The 23,900-nt window shown below is 47.6% G+C and overlaps 1 protein-coding gene across 2 annotated transcripts in view; it reads left to right on the top strand.

Annotated features, from left to right (window-relative positions):
* Positions 1-23,014, top strand: part of LOC119379499 (actin-binding LIM protein 3) — a 618,577-nt gene extending 595,563 nt beyond the window's left edge. For both annotated transcript variants that reach the window (XM_037648800.2, XM_037648799.2), the window contains one exon: positions 22,791-23,014. In XM_037648800.2, coding sequence (XP_037504728.1) covers positions 22,791-22,904 — 114 coding nt within the window. In that variant the 3' untranslated portion in view covers positions 22,905-23,014. The remainder of the gene's footprint in view (positions 1-22,790) is intronic.
* The last annotated feature ends 886 nt before the right edge of the window (positions 23,015-23,900 follow it).

The raw sequence follows: 23,900 nt of genomic DNA, 5'->3' as shown, positions 1-23,900 counted from the left end.
GATTCGATTCGCACTAAAATTTTACTATTCGAACTATTCGAACTTCCCAAAAACAAATACAGTCAACGTTTCATTAAAAGTGACCCCTTCAAATTTTTAATATGCTTCACCTCATTACACTCTCGTATTGCGGCAAAGCTGCTTTTCAGGCTCCGTTACGGTCGAATTTTGCCAAGAGACAGTTAACGTCCGATTGGAAGTGGACCCTAAATTTTCAATATGCTTCACCTAATCACACCCAGGTATTGCGGCAAAGCTGCCTTTCAAGCTCCGTTACGGTCGAACTTTGCCAAGAGAGAGAATGTCCGATTGAAAGTGGTCCCTAGATTTTCAGTATGCTTCACCTCATCACACCCAGGTATTGCGGCAAAGCTGCCTTTCAAGCTTCGTTACGGTTGCAAATGTATTAACTCAAGAAAATGTTGGTTCCAACATGGAGATGAAAGATATGCAGAGGTGGGGGTCAGTTAATGCTGTTTTGGACCTGAAATTTGGGCAGGAAGTCTGAAAAATCGGAAGCCGAAGCTTTTTAGCATCCAAAATTTCAGATGTTCTTATATATCGACGTCTACGAGGCAGATTTGGAACTCCGGACTTGAAGCAAGCACACTCTTGTCTGCCACACATCAGTTCGGTTTCCACAGAAGTTGAAAGAGGAGGAGAGGCTGAGGAAATGGCATCTTTGACTACCACATGCAAAGTGTTGTCGGCAACACTTTGGTTGCACCAAATCATGTACATAAATAGAATTTGGCCGCTACATTGCCTCATTCTTGATAAGACAACTATGAAACACCACCCCACCAGTGCTTCATCAACCTAGCGAAAAGAAACACTTTCATGTTGCTATCTTATAAGAATATGCTTAGGAATACTCTCTAACCTTTTTTTTTCTGCAATTTCGCTTCGAAGTATTCGAAAAATATTCGAAAAATATTCGATTCGATTCGCACTCACATTTCAGTATTCGAATTCGCTTCGCACCCAGAATTTTGCTATTCGCACAGCTCTAATAAAAAATGTTGCCCGCATCTTCCCACGGGGGGAACTCGAGTAAATGTGTCGCAGAGTGGTGGGGGTATCGCGTGAGTATTGCGTAATTGGGTTTCGCAGAAGCTTCGCGCTGCCCGAGTGATGGATCCGCTGCTCGACGTTCACGAACGGTTGCTGCTTCTCGAGCACGACGTTCAGATCCACAGCCCGTCATTGCCGTTTCGCAGCTGCTTCTCGTTCCCCGAGTGAAGGATCCGCAGCCCGTCGTTGCCGTCTCGCAGCAGCTTCTCGTGCACGAAGTTCCGGGTCCGCAGCTCGCTTCAAACGCTTGCGTTCAGCGTCGTATGCTCGTCTCTTCGCAGCCTTGTCTTCTGCGTTGCTTGCTGTTGTTGACGCCGACGACGGTGAGGGTGGGGTAACATTGCCTTCAACGAGTGGTAGGACACTGATTGAAGGTACTGTTGCTTCCATCGCATCTACTCGAGTCAAGCAAAGCGTCAAGTAAGTCAAGCGAAAGCCAAGTAAAGACGCCCTTGACTGAATTCCGAACGCGCGCTCCACCGCTTACATACACACCGCCCACGTTCGATCGAGAGGAGGGAGAGGAGAGGCCTGCTGCTGGCACGAGGCAAGCCGAGCATGCGAGGGAGGGAGAGGAGAGGCTTGCTGCCGGCACGAGACCAGCCGAGCATGCGCAGTGGGGGAGTGGACGGCGGCCGACGCCGCAGGTGCGACTAAGAAATGCTCCGCATTTAATATGGAGAGAATTGAACATGCTCTAAGGCCCGTATTCACAAACCAACCTTAACTTAATGCTATAAGGCGCCCTTTCATAAGGAAGGGAAAAGTATAAGGATAAGAAAAGGTCACAGTGTGTTTTGGGAATTCGCCTTATTCGGTTTTTAAGGCAGCCTTACAGAAGGTGGCCTTGTCGCCATAAGGAACGAGCATGGGAGTGAGGCTATGAACTTTTGCTGGCTCATTGTTGGTTTATTAGCAGAAAAATAGCTGCATGCTTCTCAAAACAATAACGAAAATACAGGGAACGCATGCCCATGCAAGTTGCGGAAAGAACGAGTCCTGTAGGCCGCACCGTGTGCTCCTTTTCTTTGATAACGCTTAACCGTTGTCATAGCAACCGGCGACTCACGTAGACGTGCCACCGATGCAGCACGCGGAGACAGACGGTCCACGAAGCGCTCATTTCTACGAGGGCACCGACAGATGCGTCAAGTTGGGAGCGATTTTTCTCCGTCCGTCTGCGTGTGTGCATGTCTGGATGTTTGCGTGTGTCATACATATGTCTTGTTATTGAGTGCAGCAGAGCGGCAAAAATTGAATTTTACTGAAGATCCAGTGCTGCTCATCGACTTGAAAGCATCGCATTGTGACAGCGAAAAATTGTGATAGCACGCGGTGTTACTGAAGACGTACAACATGAGAAGGGTGGGAGCAGCTCAAAGCGGCAAGAGCGATATGCGGCTGTGCACCGAGCAGCGGCTACGTGACTGCAAAAAAGAGAGAAAAAAAAATATCCCATCCTGCAGTGAAGCACGTTGGCTTCTGCGTCGTACCCGCACTGATTTTTTCACACGTTTCATAATGCGGGGCAGTATGGCTAAGGTTTACTTGTAAAGCTTCTTGCGTAATCAGCCATAGTGCGCCACATAAGTGGTGCTTAAAGGGAAGCTGAAGCACTTTTTAAAAAAAATGACTTGGGAATGTGTAATCATAGTTTGATCCTTAGTGAATACGAAAACCAATGTAAGAGTTCACAGAAGTGAACGCAAATGGCATTTCTTGGCAAAAAAACTGCGGCTGCAGCCGCAGGGCTTCTTGAACTGCTGAGCGAAGGCGGTGACGTCAACTTCGGTGTGCCGCGTCATCGGCGCCATCAGCTCTGTAAAAGCATGGCCTTCGCGATCAGTTCCACCAACGCGCGCAGCCACAAGTAGTCACGGAGGCCACGGCTCCGCCAAAACCACGGTGGTAGAATAAAACAGGTGGCCCATCGAGCGCCGCGAGCGCGTCGCCGTACTGCTCGAGTTGCTCGCGGCCGCCGCTAGGTACGCGACGAGTTTTGGGGCCGAAAGACGCGCACCGCAAGCTCTCGCTGTGCTGTAAAAACCGGTTTCTCTAGCTAATTTTGTGGCTTTAAACGGCTGTTTGTGCTTTTACTACTAGCTTGTAGTGGCTGTCTGCCAGCTTCGACCGCAAAAGTAAGAGCGCCAAGCTTTATGAAGCTTACAATTTTTTAATGGACGCGGGTAGTCCCGATATGACTGTCACAGGGTGCCGATTGCAAGAGACGTGCGCGTATTTTTTTTTTTTTTTTCGAAAGCGTGAAAATTCCTACCGGCGAGTGTACAGAGTAAAAAAAAAAGCATTTGGTTTTCACGTTATCGTATGTATGTCGGAGGACTGTAGCTGGCGGTCTTTCCATGGAATTGCATTTCTCCACAACTGCAGTCGCTTTTCGTCTTTCGGCGCGGAGAAAAGACACAGCTTTTCTTTGCACGTTTTGTAGCCAGATTTGCAATTTGGAGCAAAGCATTTTCGTCCCATGGTGGCCGCCGCATCAGCGTCACAGATCGAGCCACCGTGGTTTCAGCCGTGGCTCGAGCTTACAAAGTGAGCGGAAACACCGATGCGGTCGCGCACGTTGGTTTGACAGAGCGCAACAAATGCGACGCATCAGAGCGGATCTCAAGCAGTGGGATCACCTAATCACGACCAGAGTGATCTGGCCGTGATCATGACTCGAAGGCTGATTGCGACTTTGCGACGCTGTTTGCGTCACATAGGGACGCTCTTGCTCTTCGGACGCTTGCACCCACGGACGCCTCCGCATCGCTGGTTGCGTTGCATGCTTTCATTAGTGGCGCGTCCGTTCTAAGCGACGTTAACTCTTTAGTGTTGCTCTAGGCCTCTCTGGTGTAATAAATACACCGCGGATCTCTTTCTCAAAAGTTAAAGAGGTAAAGTGCAGTTTAAATGCTCGCGACGCACACTGGCCACATGCTTTCAAATGCGCCGGAGCGGAGATATCGGCCCAGAGTATACCTGCTGCCACCTTGCGGAAAAGCGGCGGCAACTCGAGCACCTCCGTGACACGCGCGGCGCATTGGCGGAGCGGCGCGTCGGGCCACCTGTTATTCTACCACCGTGGCCAAAACTACCGACGATGACGTAGTTACGGTCACGCCCACACTTTCGGCGCGTTCGCGTGGGCGGAGCAAGATGAACTTTTCTTTCGCGTATTTTAAAGCTCCTGCTGCCACAACAGCGAAAAAAATTACGCCATCGTGGACAATAATGTTGGTCCTTGTTAACAACAAAGTTTTACCGAATTGTAAAACCACTTCAGCATTCCTTTAAGGCACCTGCCTGGCTACCTTATCAAATGCCACCTTTTCACGGCACTAAGGTTAAAAGACGTGGCACTTTAACACATTTTTAAAATTCTTGATCGATTTTGATGGAACTTGCAGAGTTTAAGAATGTTTGTGTGCTGATTTCAAATATGCAATTGATTTTTTTCCTATGATAAGTAGTTTCCAGGATATCACAAACACCTACTTCTTTGTTTAAGGCCTAATTAGCTAATTAACCACAACCTGCACACCAATGTACAATCCACAGAATACATTGAGAATGCTTGTAGTGTGTCGTAAAGTATAAATCATTGCTTTAGGCCATTTCCAAGCAGAGTTGTGGGCTTTGCACCCAATTTAAAGAACGCCCCAATTAATACTCAAAACAAAACCTTGATTTAGAACATTTTCTTAGGAAAGTACTGTAACAAAATTTGCCTTACGACACATCGCATCTATTTATCTTAGAAGCGAAACAGAAATCGCAATGATAACCCAGAAAGAACAAAAGATATTGCTCCTCCATTACAGGAGGAGCATGAAAAATTGTTTGCCGTTTGCCCTCAATTTAAAAGGCAGGATGCATGGTTTTGGTTTTTTAAAGTAAGATGTGGATAGAAGACGACGGTATGCTGCTGTTAAAATTGGTATAACTAGGTTCACAATGATGTCAGGAGCGTGAAGAGATGGCCAGCGAAAACTAGATTTTTTGGTTGATTTTCATTCCCTAAGTGCCACGTCCCCCCTTAAGGAAAGGTTGAATTGAGGCATAAGGTTTGTTTATGAAATGCGTTAAGGTGCCGAAAAGGTAAGGAGGGCAGAAGATAAGGATGAGGTTGGTTTGTGAATACGGGCCTAAAGAACGAATGAAGCCTAAAAGTGGTGAAGAGAGAACTGGGCACAGGCAAAAACCAGATGTATGCACTAAGAGACAAGGAAGGCAATGTCATTGCCAGTATGGATAGGATAGTTTGAGTAGCTGAGGAGTAGCCAGGGCAACCAGGATGGTAAGGTCTCACTGCAAGACATGGGATCTTGTAGACAGACTGCTTTTGTGGGAAATTTTATGGAAAAGTGTTAAGTTTCTTATCGTGCTTTAACACTTTCGTGACCGCGGAAAAATCGGTTGTTTTTGGCTAGTCCAGGAAATATTTTTTTCCTGCCACAGAATATAATTGATGCTAACGTGTAGGGTATCAAATGATAGAGGAAGAATTGGTCTTTCTAACAGTATTAATTCCAAACAGCGGATTTATTTCGAATTCAATAAAAAAAATATCAAACAAAGAAAAATGCATCAAAAAGAAAGAAGGATTCATAAAAACATCAATGCTACTCTGCAATGGGTAAACATTTAAAGAAATCAAAATATACGTTTTGAACGCAAAGCCCTCGTAGAATAATAGTGGAAATATAAGCTCTGTAAGTGCACAGATTATTTACATAAATACGAGAATTTAATCACTAGTGCCCATCATACCACCGCGCGATGCAGGTTCTCGACGCGGTGAAACAAAGGCTGGCTGCGCATGTTTCGGGAAAAAAATTTTTATTTCTGTTCAACTTTCCTAGCATAGTTTGCAGTTCTGGTATTTTTCAATTTTCCTGTTTATTTGTTGAAATGAACAGTGTAGCCTGTTCGAAATCTGCAAAAATCCATAATTCTACCCTCATTTGACCTCTTTCTCGCTCATATACTGCCGAATACCATACCGACCTTCACATTTCACCATTTTCTCATCCACTGAAAGGTTTCGACGGGGTTAAAAGATAGCGTAGAAAAATCGTTCATGTGTTGCAATAGAGAAGACACGGGGTGAAGATTCTCGTGGGAGGCGACGGTCGTCTTCTTCAGATCAGAAACACTCAAGAAGCCTTGAACCTTTTCCGTGGCATCAGTGACGGTGGACGAAGGCCTGGAAATATGTGTCGTCGACACCAACACCAATGCAAGCGCGGGACTTCAACGATTACCATGTACACATGGAGAGAGACGAACTTGCTCCTCTTCTCTTCAGTAACCTCCCTCCATGGATTCGTCCCTCTCACTGTATGCTGGCTTTTCGAAAGTATGCATCCACGCATACTTATCTGTGTGGTTGCATATCTCTCTGACGACTTCTGCGGTAAAAAACAACACGAAGACGCCGCTGCGCAGCACACCGGAGCGTAGGGTCAAAGTGTGCTCCGCGCCGTCTTCGCGAAGAGAACTGCGCTCTTTCTGCAGCCGGTGCCAAATGCTCACGCCCGAACGAAGTTAACACCTTGCAGATAATAGCTGTTATTTTTAGAACACACCAGATACGTTTACATCAACGCGCGGCAGCGATAAAACGACCCGAGGAGAAGACGAAACTTACGGCGGATATCTGCTGATGTTCCGGGGAGGTTTGACGCACCTTCGCCGTCCGTACTGAAGCCTGGCGAATCGAAGTCGTCTTCTGTGTCTGTGGTGCTACTATCATCCAGAGATTACCGCTCATATTAATCGGAATCCGTCGAAATTCGCTGATTCTGTGGAGCACAGGCGAGCGGCGTCGACGCGAAGTCCGAAAGAATGAGCGCTCACCTACCCGACTGTGAACGAGCTTTAAAAATCTCCCCGCGGTGGGAAAAACAAACTCGCAAACAAAAGTGATAACAAACATGTTATTTTATGCTTTGTATTGCGTTAGCTGTCCAGAACCGCTCAGAGAGTGCCAAAACTTGATCTTGAAAATGATAACATACTATCGATGGGAATAGGTGCGGTCACGAAAGTGTTAAAGGGATCATGAACCACCTTTTGGGCTTGGTGAGAAAACACATCCTGCAGATAGCACATCCTGCTATGAATACCTCAGCCAAATCTTGCAGTTGTGCGCAGCAAGGAGAGCTTACAATCTCACGCATCCTCTTTTCATACATAGGCCCATCCTCGCTTGCTCTGGAGCTGCCGCTGCTTGACTCCTAACAATGGGTAGCATTGCCCCGTGCCATCCCTCCTCCTTGTCCAGCGTGCTCGTCAGGACGAGAGAAGAGACGAAGCGCTTAAAGCCGGCAACACACCCCTGCTGTTCTTCACAGATTCAAGACATTTTTGCGGCGATCGATTCGTGAGGCCATAAACTTGGATACCGAGGTCATTCAATGATTACTTGGAAAAGTGGTTCATGACCCCTTTACACTTTTGCTGCCGATGTGGGGACACTGCTGTCAAGAGCTTGTTAGGGACAGAAAAAAAACATGTTTGTACACTGTACATGCTACCTTATATTGTCAATTATAAGTCGACGTTTTTTTTTCATAAAATGACCTTCCAAAGTTGGGGGGTCAACCTATAATCGGAGTTGACCTATACGCGGAATTGTAAAGTCGACTTATCTGTGGGGTCCGACGAAAGGTCGTCGTTTTCGGATTTCCTGCTATTCGACGCATCGATAACATCAGCCGCAGAGGCAGCGGAGGCGCGGCAACAACTATCTCCCAACGCGCGCGCTCCGCTTCCATAGCCGGGCGTTTTTGCGATGTGCCACGACGATCGCGAAACTATAGCGAAACCACGCGAGGCGAAACTACGGAGCGCGTTTAAAAATCACCGCCGCACGCCATTAATGCGAACTGCTTAGGAAACACGGTCTCGAAAGCAGCATTTCAAACCTTTGATAGAGGGCGAATGATGCTCTATGAATAAAGAGGAATTTGTCTTGCGATGCGCCCTGCAGTTTTGTTTTCATATCAATAGAAACGATTTGTTGACAAACCATCGGCATCCCATAGAAAAGCTGGCAGCGCCGTGTGGGCTGGCAACACTTCGCGGCGAACTAAACGCGCCCACAAGCGTCTTCGCATCTTTTTGCACTCACGCCTGTTCGCCATTTCTGCATGTCGCTTCGCTTGCGAGCTGTGGTGTGCGCGATTTGCGACACTGCCAAACGGACGCCAAGATGCCACCGCTATGCCGGCAACAGTACAGCGCTGCTTTCAAGAGGCAAGCGATCTTCTACGCAGAGTTGGAAAGCAACAGTGAAGCAGGGCGCAAGTTTCATGTGTCTGAAAAGTGCGTGAGGGAATGGAGAAAACAAAGGACCAAGATATTCGCGTGCGCTGCTACATGCCGTTCCTTTCGCGGACCGAAGTCTGGATGATACCCTGCCATTGAGGAGGCGGTTCGAGATTGGGCTCACGACCAGAGAAGCCAGAGCCTGAGTTTTGCTACGATGATAATGAAGCAAAAGCACGTACAGTCGCGCTCAATATGACTTGCAACACGGGAGCGCATGGCCTCTCGACTTTAATGATTGCGCACAGCTTCAACTTGCTTCATTTGCTTCATTTCTGTAATTTAATATTATTTTCTTATTTGGGGAACATCGCCCAGTGAGAGAACAGCGTTAAGTGTTAGATATAAGGGTTAGTGGAAGGAATGCGAAATCTTTAATCTCGTGAGGCCACACGCTCCCGTGCTGCAAGTCACATTGAGCCTGACTGTACTGTCAACGATGCCTGGTATGGACTGCCAACCGACAAGGTCCGCACGGCGTTTTCCACGTGCGGCATCTCAGTACCACTGGCACCCGTTCTGACGGCGAGCAGCAGCAGTGGCTCACATTATGGCAATGACCGTGACTGCGTCCTTCTTTCAAGCGACGACGAGTCGTAAGCACTGTTTCACGGGCAAATAAATCTTTCTTTGCATCACTCCCTCTTCTGAAAAACTTATTGGTGAGCTATGGCCGCAGCATGAGGCTGTGTTCGCAGTCAACTTTTTTTCCCCTAGAAGGGGTTGCAAGTTGGGGGGTCGAATTATAATCGGCAATATATGGTAACCACCTTTTCATGTTGTGCAGGGATGCAACAGCTGCGCCAATTGCGCCATTTTGATACAATTTCGTTTTTCTGCGCCGAGCTGCGCCAAAACCGCGATATTTCTCGAAATTGCGCGACGCTGCGCCAAAACGTCCCCCGGTAACCGCAAAATTTTTCGGTTGCGCTAGTTTTAGCCTCGTTTTAACGTAAAACGAAGCCCGTATTGGCGACCTAATGTTGGGAGAAGCACCAGAGGCACCTTCATCCCAGTGGCGCTTGACTCAAACAGGACGTTAATCTGTTCCGGTGTGTTTGCTGGTGGGCCGGTGGGCCTAAATGAAGTTTTTACTGCTGGTTCAAACGCTGCTTTACAGGGTCATTCAGCATGAGGAAAGGTGAACGCCCATTTAATGTAGAAACACCGCATAAAGAAAGTTAACTGACAAACGAGCCGTTTGACACGTGCTGCAAATTTTAGTGGGGATGTCGGTATTGTTTGGTGGATTCCGGTTCAACGCTGCCTTTGTTCAAATAGCAGTACTCGCGTGCACGAATTCGCGGGTTGTATACAGTAAAGTCTTTTTTAACCTACTGACGAGTAAAGTGTTGTATAGAGAAGTACTACACGCGAAAACCCTGACCGCCTTAGCCGAAAGAGTTCATCAAGGTACTTGCTCCCCCCCCAGTCGCGGTGAGGCCGACACCACAATGTGCCGAAAAAGGTCTTCCGTTTTTTTGGAAATGTGGACATTGTTCGACTAATCATTTTGACGTCGACGCGAGTGCGGTCACCGCTTTCCTGGCGCGAATGTTTCATTGCAGATACCAACGAGCACGTCAGTACGAGTTATCGCCAGCAACCTTATCACGATCAGGATCTTTATATCTGCTCGGTAGCACGTGCGGCATAGCGCTATTGGTACTATACTGTTAATATATTGCACGCATAATATAGGCGACGAACCCAAGTATGCCGTTGGCTGACGCCACCTGAGCGGAAACGCAGATTGCGTGTCGCTTGCAGAAACGAAAGCAGCTCACCATTGTTAACCCAACGAGATCTTTGCCGTATCCCTACATGCGGTCACGAGCGGAACGGGTAGGAATACTCCTCGGGAAAAGCTGTCGTACGGTAGAGCATGCGACCGACCCGGGAGTGATGGCGTCCGCTTTGTTGGAGACGCGCTGCACGAAACTAGGAAGGGTTCGGCTCTACACGGCGACAGGCACTGCGTCCAATGAAACGATGCCGACTTTCGCTTCTCTCTCTCTCTCTCTCTCTCTCTCTCTCTCTATATATATATATATATATATATATATATATATATATATATACACACAGGGTGTCCCAGCTATCTTTAGCCAAGGGTTTAAAAATACAATATTAGAGGCAGGTGAGTGAAATCACTTGCAAATTACTGACAGTCACCTCGCGCACTACAGACAATTTTTTGTTTGGTAATTAACTAATTTGTTAATTAAGATTATTTAATTAAATTGCTAAATATTGACTGTAGGCAAGAAATGCGGCTTGCAAAGTTCGAGGGCATCTTCAGAAACCCCAATTCCATTATTTGCGATAAAGTCTCACGTATACCATTTTTTCCAAGCTGCAATGAAAGCCCGCGAAATACAAAAAGAACCATGTGACTAGCGCATTCGCCCGCCACGAGAATGCTGCCCTCAGCCGTGGCTCCGTTGCAGCGGTAGGCTGACAAGTTGACGGTGGTTTCTTGGCCCGCGCTCGCAACACAACTTGCACCGTCACACGCGCCAACTGGCTGACCGGGCCAAAAAAACCACCGTCGACTTATCGGCCTACCGCTGCAATGAAGCTGGCGAGTCGTGGCCGCAGCTGATTTCGTTCTCTCAAACCACGGCTGAGGGCAGCATTCTCGCGGTGCGCGAATGCGCTAGTCACGTGGTTCTTTTTGTATTTCGCGGGCTTTCTTTGCAGCTTGGAAAAAATGGTATACGTGAGGCTTTCTTTATCGCAAATAATGCAATTGGGGTTTCTGAAGACGCCCTCGAACTTTGCAAGCCTCATTTCTTGCCTACAGTCAATATTTAGCAATTTAATTAAATAATCTTAATTAACAAAATAGTTAATTACCAAACAAAACATTGTCTGTAGTGCGCAAGGTGACTGTTAGTAATTTGCAAGTGATTTCACTCGCCTGCCTCTAATATTGTATTTTTTAACCCTTGGCTAAAGATAGCTGGGACACCCGGTGTATATATATATATATATATAAAAAATAAAGATAAGGGGGAGGACGCACTTATGAAGATTGTACTTATTGGCTGGTTTGTCTTAGACGTTGCATGACATATAAACACCGGACTTAAACTTTTCTCTTGAACTATATACACATATGACGGCTCTCTTTAAAATGGACTTTGTCCTTAAGATCTTCTTAGCAGGGCGGAATACAAAATTCAGCGCATCGGTGCTGAATGAAGTGGATTGCAACAGTGACGTGATCAGCCAGTGGCGTAGGCCAGGTGTAAAGGACCTTGGTGCAAATTCACCAATGCACAAGGCCTTACTGGTTTTCGGAGAATTCACTGGCATTATTCAGCATGTTATGCACTGAAAACATGATTGTGGTGGTGACATCGAAATGTTTGCATATATTTTTTTTGTTACTGTTCCAAAAGCAAGCTTTGTTTGTGAAGCTGCTCCAAATTTGGAATTTTGAGCTCCAAAACTAGAGTTTTTTTTTCCGTAACCTGCTCCAAATTTGGATTTTCCTGCTCCAAAAGAGAGATTTTCCTGCTCCAAAAATTGCTCCAAATCCTATTTTGGCTGTTGCATCCCTGGTTGTGGCTAACCCTGTGATATGCTTCAGGTCTAAGTTCTTAGACTGGGGTTAATTCTTCCTCATTCCACCGATTATTTTTTGAAGGAGGGTCTCTGCAACTGCTAACAGAACTGTAGTCGGCTTATCTGATTATGAAAAGAAAGCAGCTTATATGGGCACAATTTCTGGAGTGTGGATCCATTGCAAACAGAAGCGATCCCTCTTTTTTTAAAGTTTTTGAGTACATTGTGCATGAGGTTAACAGCTCCAACATGTATGTCTTTCTATGAACTGGATGTTTCGATCTCAAAACTGGGCGCATCCTTCGACCCAATGTTTATGCATTAAGGCCGCAAAAAAAAATAGTTATCAACAAGAGCATCATCAGCCTAACTGCAGGGCAGAGGTCTCTCTCCCGTGTTTCGCCCATCAACTCTGTGCTTGCTGCGGCCACATTATCCCCGCAGACTTCTTAATCCGACAAGATTTGTCATGGATCAAAATACAAGATGGCCACTCAGAATAACGAAGGCACACCCGTGCTTCTATGAAAGGCTTTATTGAACACTCATGCATTCACTGTTTTTATTCACCTCATTCTCGGGTAAATAAAGAGACAATGAAACATTGAAATTGGGGGGGGGGGGGGGCACTTACTCGGTCATTGGCACGTATTTCAAATACCCCAAAAAAGGGAGGGGGGCGCGCTTGCTTGGGATTTGACGGTAATCTCATCTGCCCACCTCAATTTCTGCCTCCCCCTCCCGCACTTCCCTTCTCTTGGAATCCAGTCTGTTACTCTTGATGGCCAGTGGTTATCATGGCTGTGCACTACATTGATCAAAAGGACAGACTGATGGGCTAGTTGGTAGTGCCCAATTCTTAACGGTAGCGCAAAGAAGCACACAGACGGTGACAGATCAAGATGGGACACAACGCTAACAACTCAGTGTTTATCGCACGTGATCGCATATACATACACACGAACCCGCGCACAAGAAAAAGAGGGGGGGAAGGGTACACAAAGTAATCAACCCAGCAAATCAAACAGGCGGCTGATGTGGCAAAAATGCCATTTCCTTCTGATAAGCAGATTGAAGGGCAACTTACAGTGTCTCTATATTTAATCTCTGCTGCTTCAATAATTTCTCTAGTTAGCTGGTCAGAATGTTTGGCTAGCGAATGTGCGTGGTTGAACAGTGGCTTGCAACCGCAATGTGCACACTGTGCGGGGAGGTGGCCTGACAAGGCGAGTTTTTCAACATTCTACCGGTGCTCCCGCAGGCGATCGTTCATGCACCTGCCTGTCTGGCCTACATACTCTTTGCCACATGTGAGCGGAATAGAATAGACGACACTCTCTACACAAGACAGAAACGGTCGCCTGCGGGAGTACCGGTACAATGTCGATAAACTCGCTTAGTCAGGCCACCTCACTGCGCATTGTGCACGTTGCGGTTGCAAGCCACTGTTCAAACATGCACATTCGCTAGCCAAAAAAATTCTGACCAGCTAACAAGAGAAATTATTGAAGCAGCAGAGATTAAATATAGAGATGCTGCAAGTTGCCCTTCAATCTGTTTATCGGAAAAGGAAATGGCATTTTTGTTGCGTCAGCCGCCTGTTTGATTTGCTGGGTCGATTACCTTGTGTACCCTTTCTTTCCCCCACTGTCCTTTTCCTTCGCGCGGTGTCGCGTGTATATATATGCGATCACGTGCAATAAACACTGAGTTGATAGTTAGCGCTGTGTCCCGTCTTGATCTGTCGCCGTCCATGTGCTTCTTTGCGCTACTGTTCAGAATTATGCTACCTACATTGATTTCGACTAAGATGCCCTTAAAACACCAATTTGTCCCCTTCCTGTCCTTTAAGGTTACACCTATCATTTTCCTTTCCATGGCTCGCTGCGTGGTCCTCAGTTAAGTTGAACCCTCTTTGTAAGCCTCCAGGTTTGTGCTCCATGGGCAAGTACCGGTAAGATGCAGCTGTTGTATACCTTCCTCTTGAGGTATAGTGGTAAACTACCATTCATGATTTGAGGATGCCTGCCAAATGCACTCCACCCTTCTTATTCTTCTAGTTACTTCAGTCTCATGGCTCGGCTCTGCGGTCACTACTTGTCCTAAGTATTCCTTTGCCACTTCCAGTGCCTGGCTACCTATTGAAAAGCACTGCCCTCCTCCCAGGCTGTTGAACATTAGTTTTCTGATTACTGAACATTAGTTCAGTAATCATGATTTGCAATTTCTCCCCCGAGTTACTCATCAAGGCAGTGTCATCAGCGAATCGCAGGTTACTGAAGTACTCTCCATTAACTCGTGTCCTTAACTGTTCCCAATCTAGGGCCACTCAAGAAGGGTGTAAGGCAGGGAGACACGACCTCCGACCTCCCCAATGCTGTTCACTGCATGTTTACAGGAGGTTTTCAGGGCCCTAGATTGAGAACAGTGTGGATACAAGTTAATGGAGAGTACCTTAGTAACCTGTGATTTGCTGATGACATTGCCTTGATGAGTAACTCGGGCGACAAATTGCAACTCATGATTACTGAATTGGATAAGGAAAGCAGAATGCTAGGTCTGAAAATAATATGCACAGAACTAAAGTAATGTGCAACAATCTCGGACGAGAACAGCGCTTTGCGGTAGGTCGCAGGGCACTGGAATTTGTAAAGGAATACAGTCAAACCTCGTTACAACGAACACCACATTAACGAACATTTCAAATTAACGAACTTTTAAGAAATCCCGTGCCGACTGCTTATAGTTTCAAGGTAAAAATATTTCACTACTACGAACTTCAGAATAACGATCGTTATTTAATTCCCGTGTAATCTTAACAACACCTCAGTACTACGAACTTATATCCCAAAATGCGAGGATTCTTAGATTTCACTGTATCGGTCATAACAGTCGGAGCTGTAAGGCAGCAGACGACGCAGCGCGGGAGGAGAAAGACGCGGGCGGAGAACTTTTTTTTTTTTCCCTCCGTTGCGGAGGCGACAACGCATCAGGTTTTGTAAAGGCCCAACCGCATGTATTGCACGCAACTTTCGAGCAAAGGCGACCGCGACAAACGGGCTCCGTCGCGCTGTCGCGACGGGAGCACCAACATGTTCGTGACAAAGTGTCACGGTTGCTCGATTGAAAACTATTGCGTGCACGCAGGCAAATTACGAAAAAGAATTACAGAGTACATGAATGACAACATGCCAAATTTATTATTGTCTTGTTTCAGATAAGGATGCCATAAAAGTGTTTCGTGACTTTCTTTTTTCGTAATCTTATGTTTAAACGCGACAGTAGTATCTGCTGTGATCCCATGGGGTGCCCGGAAGTGTACTCTGCCTACGCTACGTCGCACTTTGCAAACTGCGTTATGTTGGGGTTAGTCCACGAGGCGCATCTCGACGTTTCCTCTTGCTGTCATAGAACGTTTAAGAAAAGCCACAGTGCCTCACATCGTTGCTTCACAGGGAGAAGGGCTACCTCACACCAGGGGCGTAGCCAAGGGGGGGGGGGTTGGGGGGGTTCAACCCCCCCCCCCCCCCCCGAAATTTTTCAATTTTGCTTGCGCATATATGCACGCACACATACAAACGCACGCACGAACATACATAATGTATGGTTGAACCCCCCCCCCCCGAAAAAAATTTCTGGCTACGCCCCTGCCTCACACAACGACGATGTTGACATTGCAGCAAGCTACCACCGAAACATCAAAATGAACTGTCGATCAAAATTAACGACAAAATACGGCTGCTGCCTCGCTCTCCGCGTGAGATGGGGCTGTAAAGAAGGTAGTAGTCTATAACTTGCATTCCTTGAAGTACGCGCCGATTGGAAGCATCACGAGCAAATTGCAACCGAAGCGAGGGTCAGAGATGCTGCCATGTTGCCGGATATCGTCATGCTCACTTCCGGGCGACAAGCGATGTTTTCTGGCTGACCAGGGGGGCTATTTTGTACGCGTTCTAGCATAGAACGGGGAGGAGGATCGAACAAAAGGACGAGAGGGAGCACACAGCCAATAGGCGAGCTGGGGAATTCAGGAATGTATCCAATGCATAAATAAATGTATAATTATTATACCTGAACATCAATATTCAGAAGCATTGTTTTTCGCAGCTTGAAGTTGAAGAGCTCAGCGACTTTAACATTTAACTTGTGTTAATGTCTTGACATAACGCCAGGGGGTGTCGCAGTTTCACGAGACGTTCGGTGGTGGCGCTGGCCACCACGCTGTTTCATCCAGTGTTTCTATTATTAGTGTACTTGTAAAATTCAAACGGCGCAACGATTGGAACCGTTATTCAGTTGTCGAAATGGCGCAGCACACGCACTTACGAGGTCCGCGCGTTCCCGACAATCAGAGAGAGTTGCTGCTCTCGTTTATGGAACAGCATCGAGAGTTGGCCGTACGAGCTAGCGAGTTTACGCACGAATTTACGGCAGCGGACAGGCGTCGGCTGTGGGGCGAGCTGTCTGACGCGCTGAACAGCGAGGGCCCCGACACCAAGTCCGCCTCTTCAGTCATCATCTCAAACGCATCTTCCACCTCGGGGCTTCGTTTCTGCGTGACTGCAGCAGCAGCCACGCAGGCGACACGAAGTGGCATAAACGAGAGACGCCATTTTCGCAAACTGTCAGCGCGGTAGAGATATGCGCGGGAAGCCCACTCCTCCGCTTTCGTTTCGATCCAATCCAAGTCATTTGCGGAGACTGTTTTGTATCCGTTCTATCAATAGAATGGGGCCAGAAACTGTTCCAACGCCTCCTCTCTGTTCTATGCAGATTTTGTGGCTATTCTCACGTCTTGACCGTCAGTATAGCCTCGACCAATGCCGTGTGGCTTCCTCTCCTCCTTTTGTTCGATCCTCCTCGCCGTTCTATGCTAGAACGCGTACAAAATAGCCCCCCAGAAACCTGCAACGCGACAAGCGACGGCGATAGATGGCCCTCCGCGACAGCAAATCCTGTCGGCCGTCGCTCAAAACTCGCGTGCATGCAGTTGGGCCTTAAAGGATTGCAGCGATGACATGGACGCCGATGTCACGGTAGCACCCGAAGATCGCGACGAGTCCGTGTCGGCCACAGATGCGTTGGACTACTTGAGGAAACTCCGCATATTCATAAAAAAAAGCGGAACAGCGACCGAAGCGGCACATAAAAATGCGGACAGTCTAGAATCGTTCGTGACGCAGAGTTTGTGCTGCACCCGTCAAAAAACGATCACGGACTATTTCAAATAAACGTGCCTTGTCTGACGTTCCCGTGTGCATTGTTGTGAGAAACGAGTTCAAGGACGTACCATGGCAAAGGTAGGACGTTTGCGTTACTGAAATTCTATTGTTATGGTAAATTTTTGGGTTTTGACTATAACGACCTTTCAGAATAACGAACATTTTTCCGCGGCCCCCTGAAGTTCGTTATACCGAGATTTCACTTATGTCTACTTAGGAGAGGTAGCAACTGCGGAGCCAAACCATGAGACTGAAGTAACTAGGAGAGTAAGGATGGAATGGAGCACATTCGGCAAGTATTGTCAAATTATGAATGGCAGCTTACCACTATCACTCAAGAGGAAGGTATATAACAGCTGCATTTTACCGGTACTTACCTACTGAGCAGAAACCTGGAGTCTTGCAAAGAGGTTCAAGTTAAACTGAGGATGACACAGCAAGCAATGGAAAGGAAAATGATCGTTGTAACCTTAAGAGACAAGAAGAGAGCAGAGTGGGTCAGGGAACAAACGGGTGTTAAGGACATCTTCATTGAAATCGAGAAGAAATGAGCAGGGCATGTAGCGCCTAGGCAAGATAACCGCTGCTCATTAAGAGTAACTGACTGGATTCCAAGAGATAGTAAACGCGCGAGGGGGAGACAGAAAGTTAGCTTGGCAGATGAGATTAAAAAGTGGCAGCAGCAGGCGCAGGTTGACTGGTGGAACATGGGAGAGGCCTTTGCCCTGCAGTGGACAGGCCGATGATGATGATGCTGTAGTAAGGAAGTTACAGGGCATAAAACAACCCACTTCGGCTGGTTTTGGTTTCTCCTTGCTCGACCTTCTCAGCCTTCTTGGCCGCCAAGAGGGGTAGGCGTAGCCCGCTGCCGTGACTACAGCCACTTCGACAACGTAACACTACATCAGTGATTATGTCATCAGCACGCAGCCAAGCAAGGCTTCCTTCATGTGTGACTCATGTCAGAGCGGTGCTAGGGTCCCCCTAGTGGCGTGGCAAAGAAGTGTGGTAAATGCGCAGCCAAACTGCATCACCGCAGGGCTAAGGTGCCATTTCGTAGTGCGGAGGACTAATAAACGAAGCCGGTGCAACCTAATGTTGCCCATGGGCAAGATTACGCCACTTCGCGTCACAAGGAGGATGGGAAAGGCGCTGGAGAGGGGTGCGGGAATCGTTTTTCAAAATGGAGCGTCTGCGTCGCACTGTGATATTCATAAAATGTGATCACCATGGCTATCTGCGTGAATTGGCGAGCTTGTTTGGGAGATTTAGAAAAAAAGTCGGAGCCTGTTGACTGGCCCTTTAAGCAGCAAACTTTCCTAACCCTTTGCGGTCCAAAACCTTTACCCACTTTCCGGCTCTAGCGGTCCGAAACTATTTCGCCAGTTTCTGGCGCCGCGAATAAAAACACAAGCTGTGGAAGAGAAACGCACAGGATATTTATTTTTGCTCCTGCATTCTGCAGGCAACTCTTTTAGTGATATTTGGGCAACGTATGATACCGCTCAAAGCATTCCCCTGTGTGCAGGCCAGGGTTATTACTGCAGGTTTCCACCGCCGCCGTCGTCGTCTTCGTCACTCACTTCTGTCGAATCACTGTCATCACTGTCTGGTGGAGGCACGTAATTCTCTTCCTCACTAAAGTCATCCTCGCTTTCGCTAAAAGCACCGCCGTAAAACGCACGCGGTGAAAACGTGGCCATGCTTCTCAGCGAACCGCGCGCGCGAGTGGGTACGCTCTAGGCCCCGTGCTGATCATAGTGCTGCACCCTAGTGTCAAAAAAGTAAAACCTCAACAAACAAAGCTCACTTATTCCTCAAGAGATGGCCCTTCATGTATACAAAAAATGCGCGCGACTCGCGGTGAGAAAACAGCAAAATTTAAACCACGAACACCCTTGTCGGGCGGGGCCCGACAGCGGACCGCTACGGCCGTGTTGCGTTGTCGGGCGCTGCCCGACAACGGACCGCAAAGGGCTAATCTACAAGCCTATCCATAATTTGTTCACCACTGCTAAAAAATGTATGGTTTCTTTGGAGGAAACTTAACGATGTACCACCGACTTAAATTCTTTACAAATAGTGCTTGTGTTAGAGCAAAGCTTGAATACTCTGCAGTTATATGGGGCCCACACAGTAAAAGTGACATTGTACATCTTGATCAAAAGGGGAATTTTTTTTCGAGGGTCTCGTTTATATGTTAGTTATATTATCTCAGGAGCGCTTGCAATGTGGGATGGAGTTCGGAGAGAGAGTCTGGAGACCGTGGTGGCACAGCAAACACCCTTTATGTCACACAAACAAAATTCGCACACTCAAAATTTACAACAAAAAGTAACACGTGCGAAAATGCTATGCTAGTGCGCAATCACTAACATCACAAAGCATTCGAGCTATGCTCAACTCTCCTAGCCTGAAGCGGTCTGCCCACTATGGCGTCTCAGTCTCTCGCTATGCCATTCGAGCGTTCTTACTATTCGTGGTGTTGCTGACTCGGTTCGGTGCCACAGAGTTGACGCCCTGTCCCGTCGTCAAAGCTCCTGTCGACGTCTCAGAGTCGTCGTTGATCAGCCACCTCGCTGGTCGTCTTCATCGCCGATGCTTCGGTCTTCGTCGAGAACATCGGTCTTGCCCGGTTAGGCCTAACTCGGCCTCTCCTCAGTGCCACTGGATCGAACTGCTGACGTGGCTCTCCGGGGATTGTCGGTGGGTTGCAGTCTTGTCGAGCTGGGGTAGTGCCGCAGATGCCCTGAGAACTGCTGTGATGAGGCTGCTGCAAGCCCAGGAAACCTCGCTCGGGTTGACACAAAGGTTCACAGCCACCCTCCCGGGCCTCTCGTGTTGCTGCCCCTAGAACTGGGCCCTGCTGTTCTCGTCATGGGTGTGATGCTGGCTTGCACTACCTTGCTCTTCTCCAACTGCACCGAACAATGACTGCTCCTTGTCCTGTGGTCTTTCTCCACGGCTTGGTGGAAAACATTTATTAAGCTATATACAGCGAGAGGTGTGGACGGGGTGAGCCGAATGGGCCCGCCCTTCACAAGCACTAGGAGGGATCCCTAGTCCGGTATCCCTGTAGCTGCCGCGGCGGCCCGGGCTCTAACCACCAGTGCCTGTTGGGCTTGGAGGTCGGAGCAGCCGAGCAGGACAGCTTCCCAGTCCTCTCGGGTGGGGTGGGGTGGGTGGGTAGGCAGGATTGGAGGGGCATGCCCACACCATGTGATAGGTGTCAGAAGACTCCTCTGCACAATGCAGGCACGCGCCCGAGAAGGCCGAATTGAAATATGTCAATACTGCCGGGCACAGCACAGTATTGGTGAAAAGGCGGAGAAGCCAGCGCTCCTCCGCCTTGGTGAGGCCTTTGCAAACGGGGGGATAGAGGCCATGCGAAGATTGATAAAAAGGGGTGATCTCTCTAAAGGTGGTGGCCGGATTGAAATCGGGTTCCGGAGCTGGCTGCGGATGAGGCGATGCCCGGTGAGTAAGCGCGCGGGCGGCAGCGTCGGCTGTCTCATTTCTCTCAAGACCCGCATGAGCCGGAGCCCACACGATCGTACAACGGGTTGGATATCTCGTATACTCACAAGCGTGGAGGATTTTGAATGCGCGGTATGGAATATACCCTTGCTCAATATTGCGGCAGGCGCCCCTGGAGTCAGTGATAATGACCCGGGACTCTGGATCTGCGGTGGCCAGTGCAATGGCGATCTCCTCCGCAAATGTAATGTTTGGGGCACGGAAAGTAAGGCCTTGAACTGTAGTGTTTCGGTGGATGACGGCCGACGTGAACCAACCCCCATGGTGCGGGCCGGCAGCATCCACATAGAAGACACCTGGCTTATAACCATACAGTTGAGAGACGGCCTCCGCCCGCGCAAGGCGGCGACCATCATGGGTGCCTCTAGTCATGTTGTGCGGAAGGGGTCGCACCTGGAGAGCGAAGCGCCAAGCTTCGGGGATGCGGACCCGTTCTTCCGTCTGCGTAATGGGGGATATATGTAAGCAATTCAGAAGGCGTCGCCCCGCAGGTGTTTTGCTGAAGCGCAAGTGTTGATTGGTAAGATGAGCTTCTCGTAACTCCCCAAACGTGTTGGTCATCCCCAAACCGAGGAGACGCTGGTTGGACGTAGTTATGGGGAGATCGAGTACTCTCTTGTAAACCTTGCGGAGAACTACATCGAAGGCATTCTCATCGCATTTGCGTAGGTGGAGTTAGGGAGCCGAATATAAAATTCGGCTGGTCACGAACCCATTAGCCAGCCACAGGGCATCTTTGCATCGTAGTCCCCCCCCTTTTATTGGATACCCGACGAACCATCCGGCCCACCTGGTCACCCACCATTCCCACCTGGTCACCCACCATTCGTATCTTGTGTAGGGTAGCGTCAATTTTGCACCTTTGATGAATGAAAAGCCCCAACACGCGGATTTCCTCGCATTCGGGTATAGGTCCGCTAAGTAGGGAGAGGGCAATTTGTGACATTCCCCGGCCAATGGCGTGCGCGGACGTGCACACCATCGGGGAATTTCTGTGCCCCGCACACCATCGCCACATTCGGCACGCGCTTCGCACCCCTTTACTCATGACAGCTATACTCAAGCCAAATAAATGAAATAGACAAATGGGTCAGGAAAGCATACAGGATGTTAATTGTTATCTTTAAGTGTAGTGCACTAATTGGGATGTAAATTGAAATGGATTGAAGTGGACAAAAATCACTGTTTACGTCGGTGGGATCTGAACCCACAACCTTCAAATTACATAATTCGAAGGTTGTGGATTCAGATCCCACCGATGGAAAGAGCGATTTTTCTTCATAATTCGAAAGTTTTGGGTTCAGATCCCACCGACAGAAAGGGTGATTTTTTCTCCTTGAAATCGTTTCATTGTAAATCACAGTAAGTGCTAGCCAGTTAAAGACAACAATTAACATGCTTTTCATGGCCCATTCATTTTGGTTGCACAACTTGAGCAGGTTTCGATAAAGGCAGTGGCATGTATTTTCAGTCTGTACTGAAGACATCATGTATTTTCAGTCTGTACTGAAGACATGACTCACTTCATTCATGCACTGTACTCTGGAGCCTGGCAGAAAAGCTGGCCGCCTGGCATTTTTGCATAGCTGTCTTTCTGAAAAGTCTCAACTGACTGTGTGTAAAATCTCACTCTGCAAGATCTACTTATGATGGGGCACTGGGGCTGATTTTTGCCACAACCATCATCTTTGAGAAGAGTTGCAAATGTCTTTGATTCTAATAATTTTTCACATGTTACATTACTCTTGCAGCATTATAGTACCCTCTGTGTATGCTCTGCATTCATTTTTGGCATTTCGTTGTATTTTGTTCCTGTTGTTTTTTCTACGTTAGTGGCCCCTCCTGCTTACAGTGTATAAATAAAAATCATTTATAACTGCCAATCTTAGTGAAGTATAAAGTAGTAGTTTATTTTGGAGATATGATTCCCTTGTTTATATCACTTGCTCGGGAATAAATTATTAGGTACTGCACTGATACATAGAATTGAGTGAAAGCTTCTTTTGTGCCGTTGATTACATGAATAAGGCATTTTATTTGTCATTTCAGCGTCATCTGTCCAACGAGGAATTCCAGGCCCTCTTCCACATGAGCCGGCTGGAGTTTTACCGCCTACCCGAGTGGAAACGCAATGACCTCAAGCGACGGGCTAAGCTCTTTTAAGAATGCCTTTGATAGATGCTAAGTGCAGCACTAATATGCAACAAGCTATACATTCTTCCTGCACCCACTTTTCACTGCCCTCCTCGTGAATATATTTCTCTTGCTTTGGATCTAGTCGCTTGCTTTTCATGCCATCCTGATCTCTGGCCCAGTATTGTCATGCACAATTGGCAGCTGTTTTCATTAATACAAGGAGAAACTTCATTGATGAGCATATTTAGGGTTCTCTACACCTTAAGGCATAAATTATGCATGAGCTTTCAAATTGCAAAATGTTTTAGACAACCGTCACATGCTGGCTTTTTAATACACCAGCGCCCGAGAAACACGAAGCCATGATTTATGTATCTCACAGCTGGTATCACAGTTTCAACCACAGTTCACTGCTGGTTCAACAGTTATGTGGATTACTGTGCTATAGGCCACTGTCCTGTCACTCGTGCGAGCGTGCCTGCCCCTCAATAACTTTGTTGCAGCTTGCATACTTGTCTAGCTCTCAAATTTGTAGGCAATGGGAATACAGTTGATACAAATAAAATCTGCTTGCAATACTTGCAGCTGTTTTGATTATTACAAGGAGAAACTCCTCTGGGGAGCATATTTAGGATTCTCTACACCTTAAGGCATAAATTATGCATAAACTTTCAAGTTGCAAAATGTTTTAGACAACCGTCACATGCTGTGTTTTTAATATACCAGCGCCCGAAAAACACGAAGCCATGATTTATGTATCTCACAGCTGGTATCACAGTTTCAACCACTGTTCACTGCTGGTTCAACAGTTATGTGGATTACTGTGCTATAGGCCGCTGTCCTGTCACTCGTGCGAGCGTGCCTGCCCCTCAATAACTTTGTTGCAGCTTGCATACTTGTCTAGCTCTCAAATTTGTAGGCAATGGGAATACAGTTGATACAAGTAAAATCTGCTTGCAATACTTGCAGCTGTTTTGATTATTACAAGGAGAAACTCCTCTGGGGAGCATATTTAGGATTCTC

Source organism: Rhipicephalus sanguineus, chromosome 1 (genome assembly GCF_013339695.2).
Source record: "Rhipicephalus sanguineus isolate Rsan-2018 chromosome 1, BIME_Rsan_1.4, whole genome shotgun sequence".
In the NCBI taxonomy this organism is placed as follows: domain Eukaryota; kingdom Metazoa; phylum Arthropoda; class Arachnida; order Ixodida; family Ixodidae; genus Rhipicephalus; species Rhipicephalus sanguineus.
The sequence above is the reverse complement of the archived record's forward strand: the minus strand, read 5'-3'. Positions and strand labels throughout refer to the sequence as shown.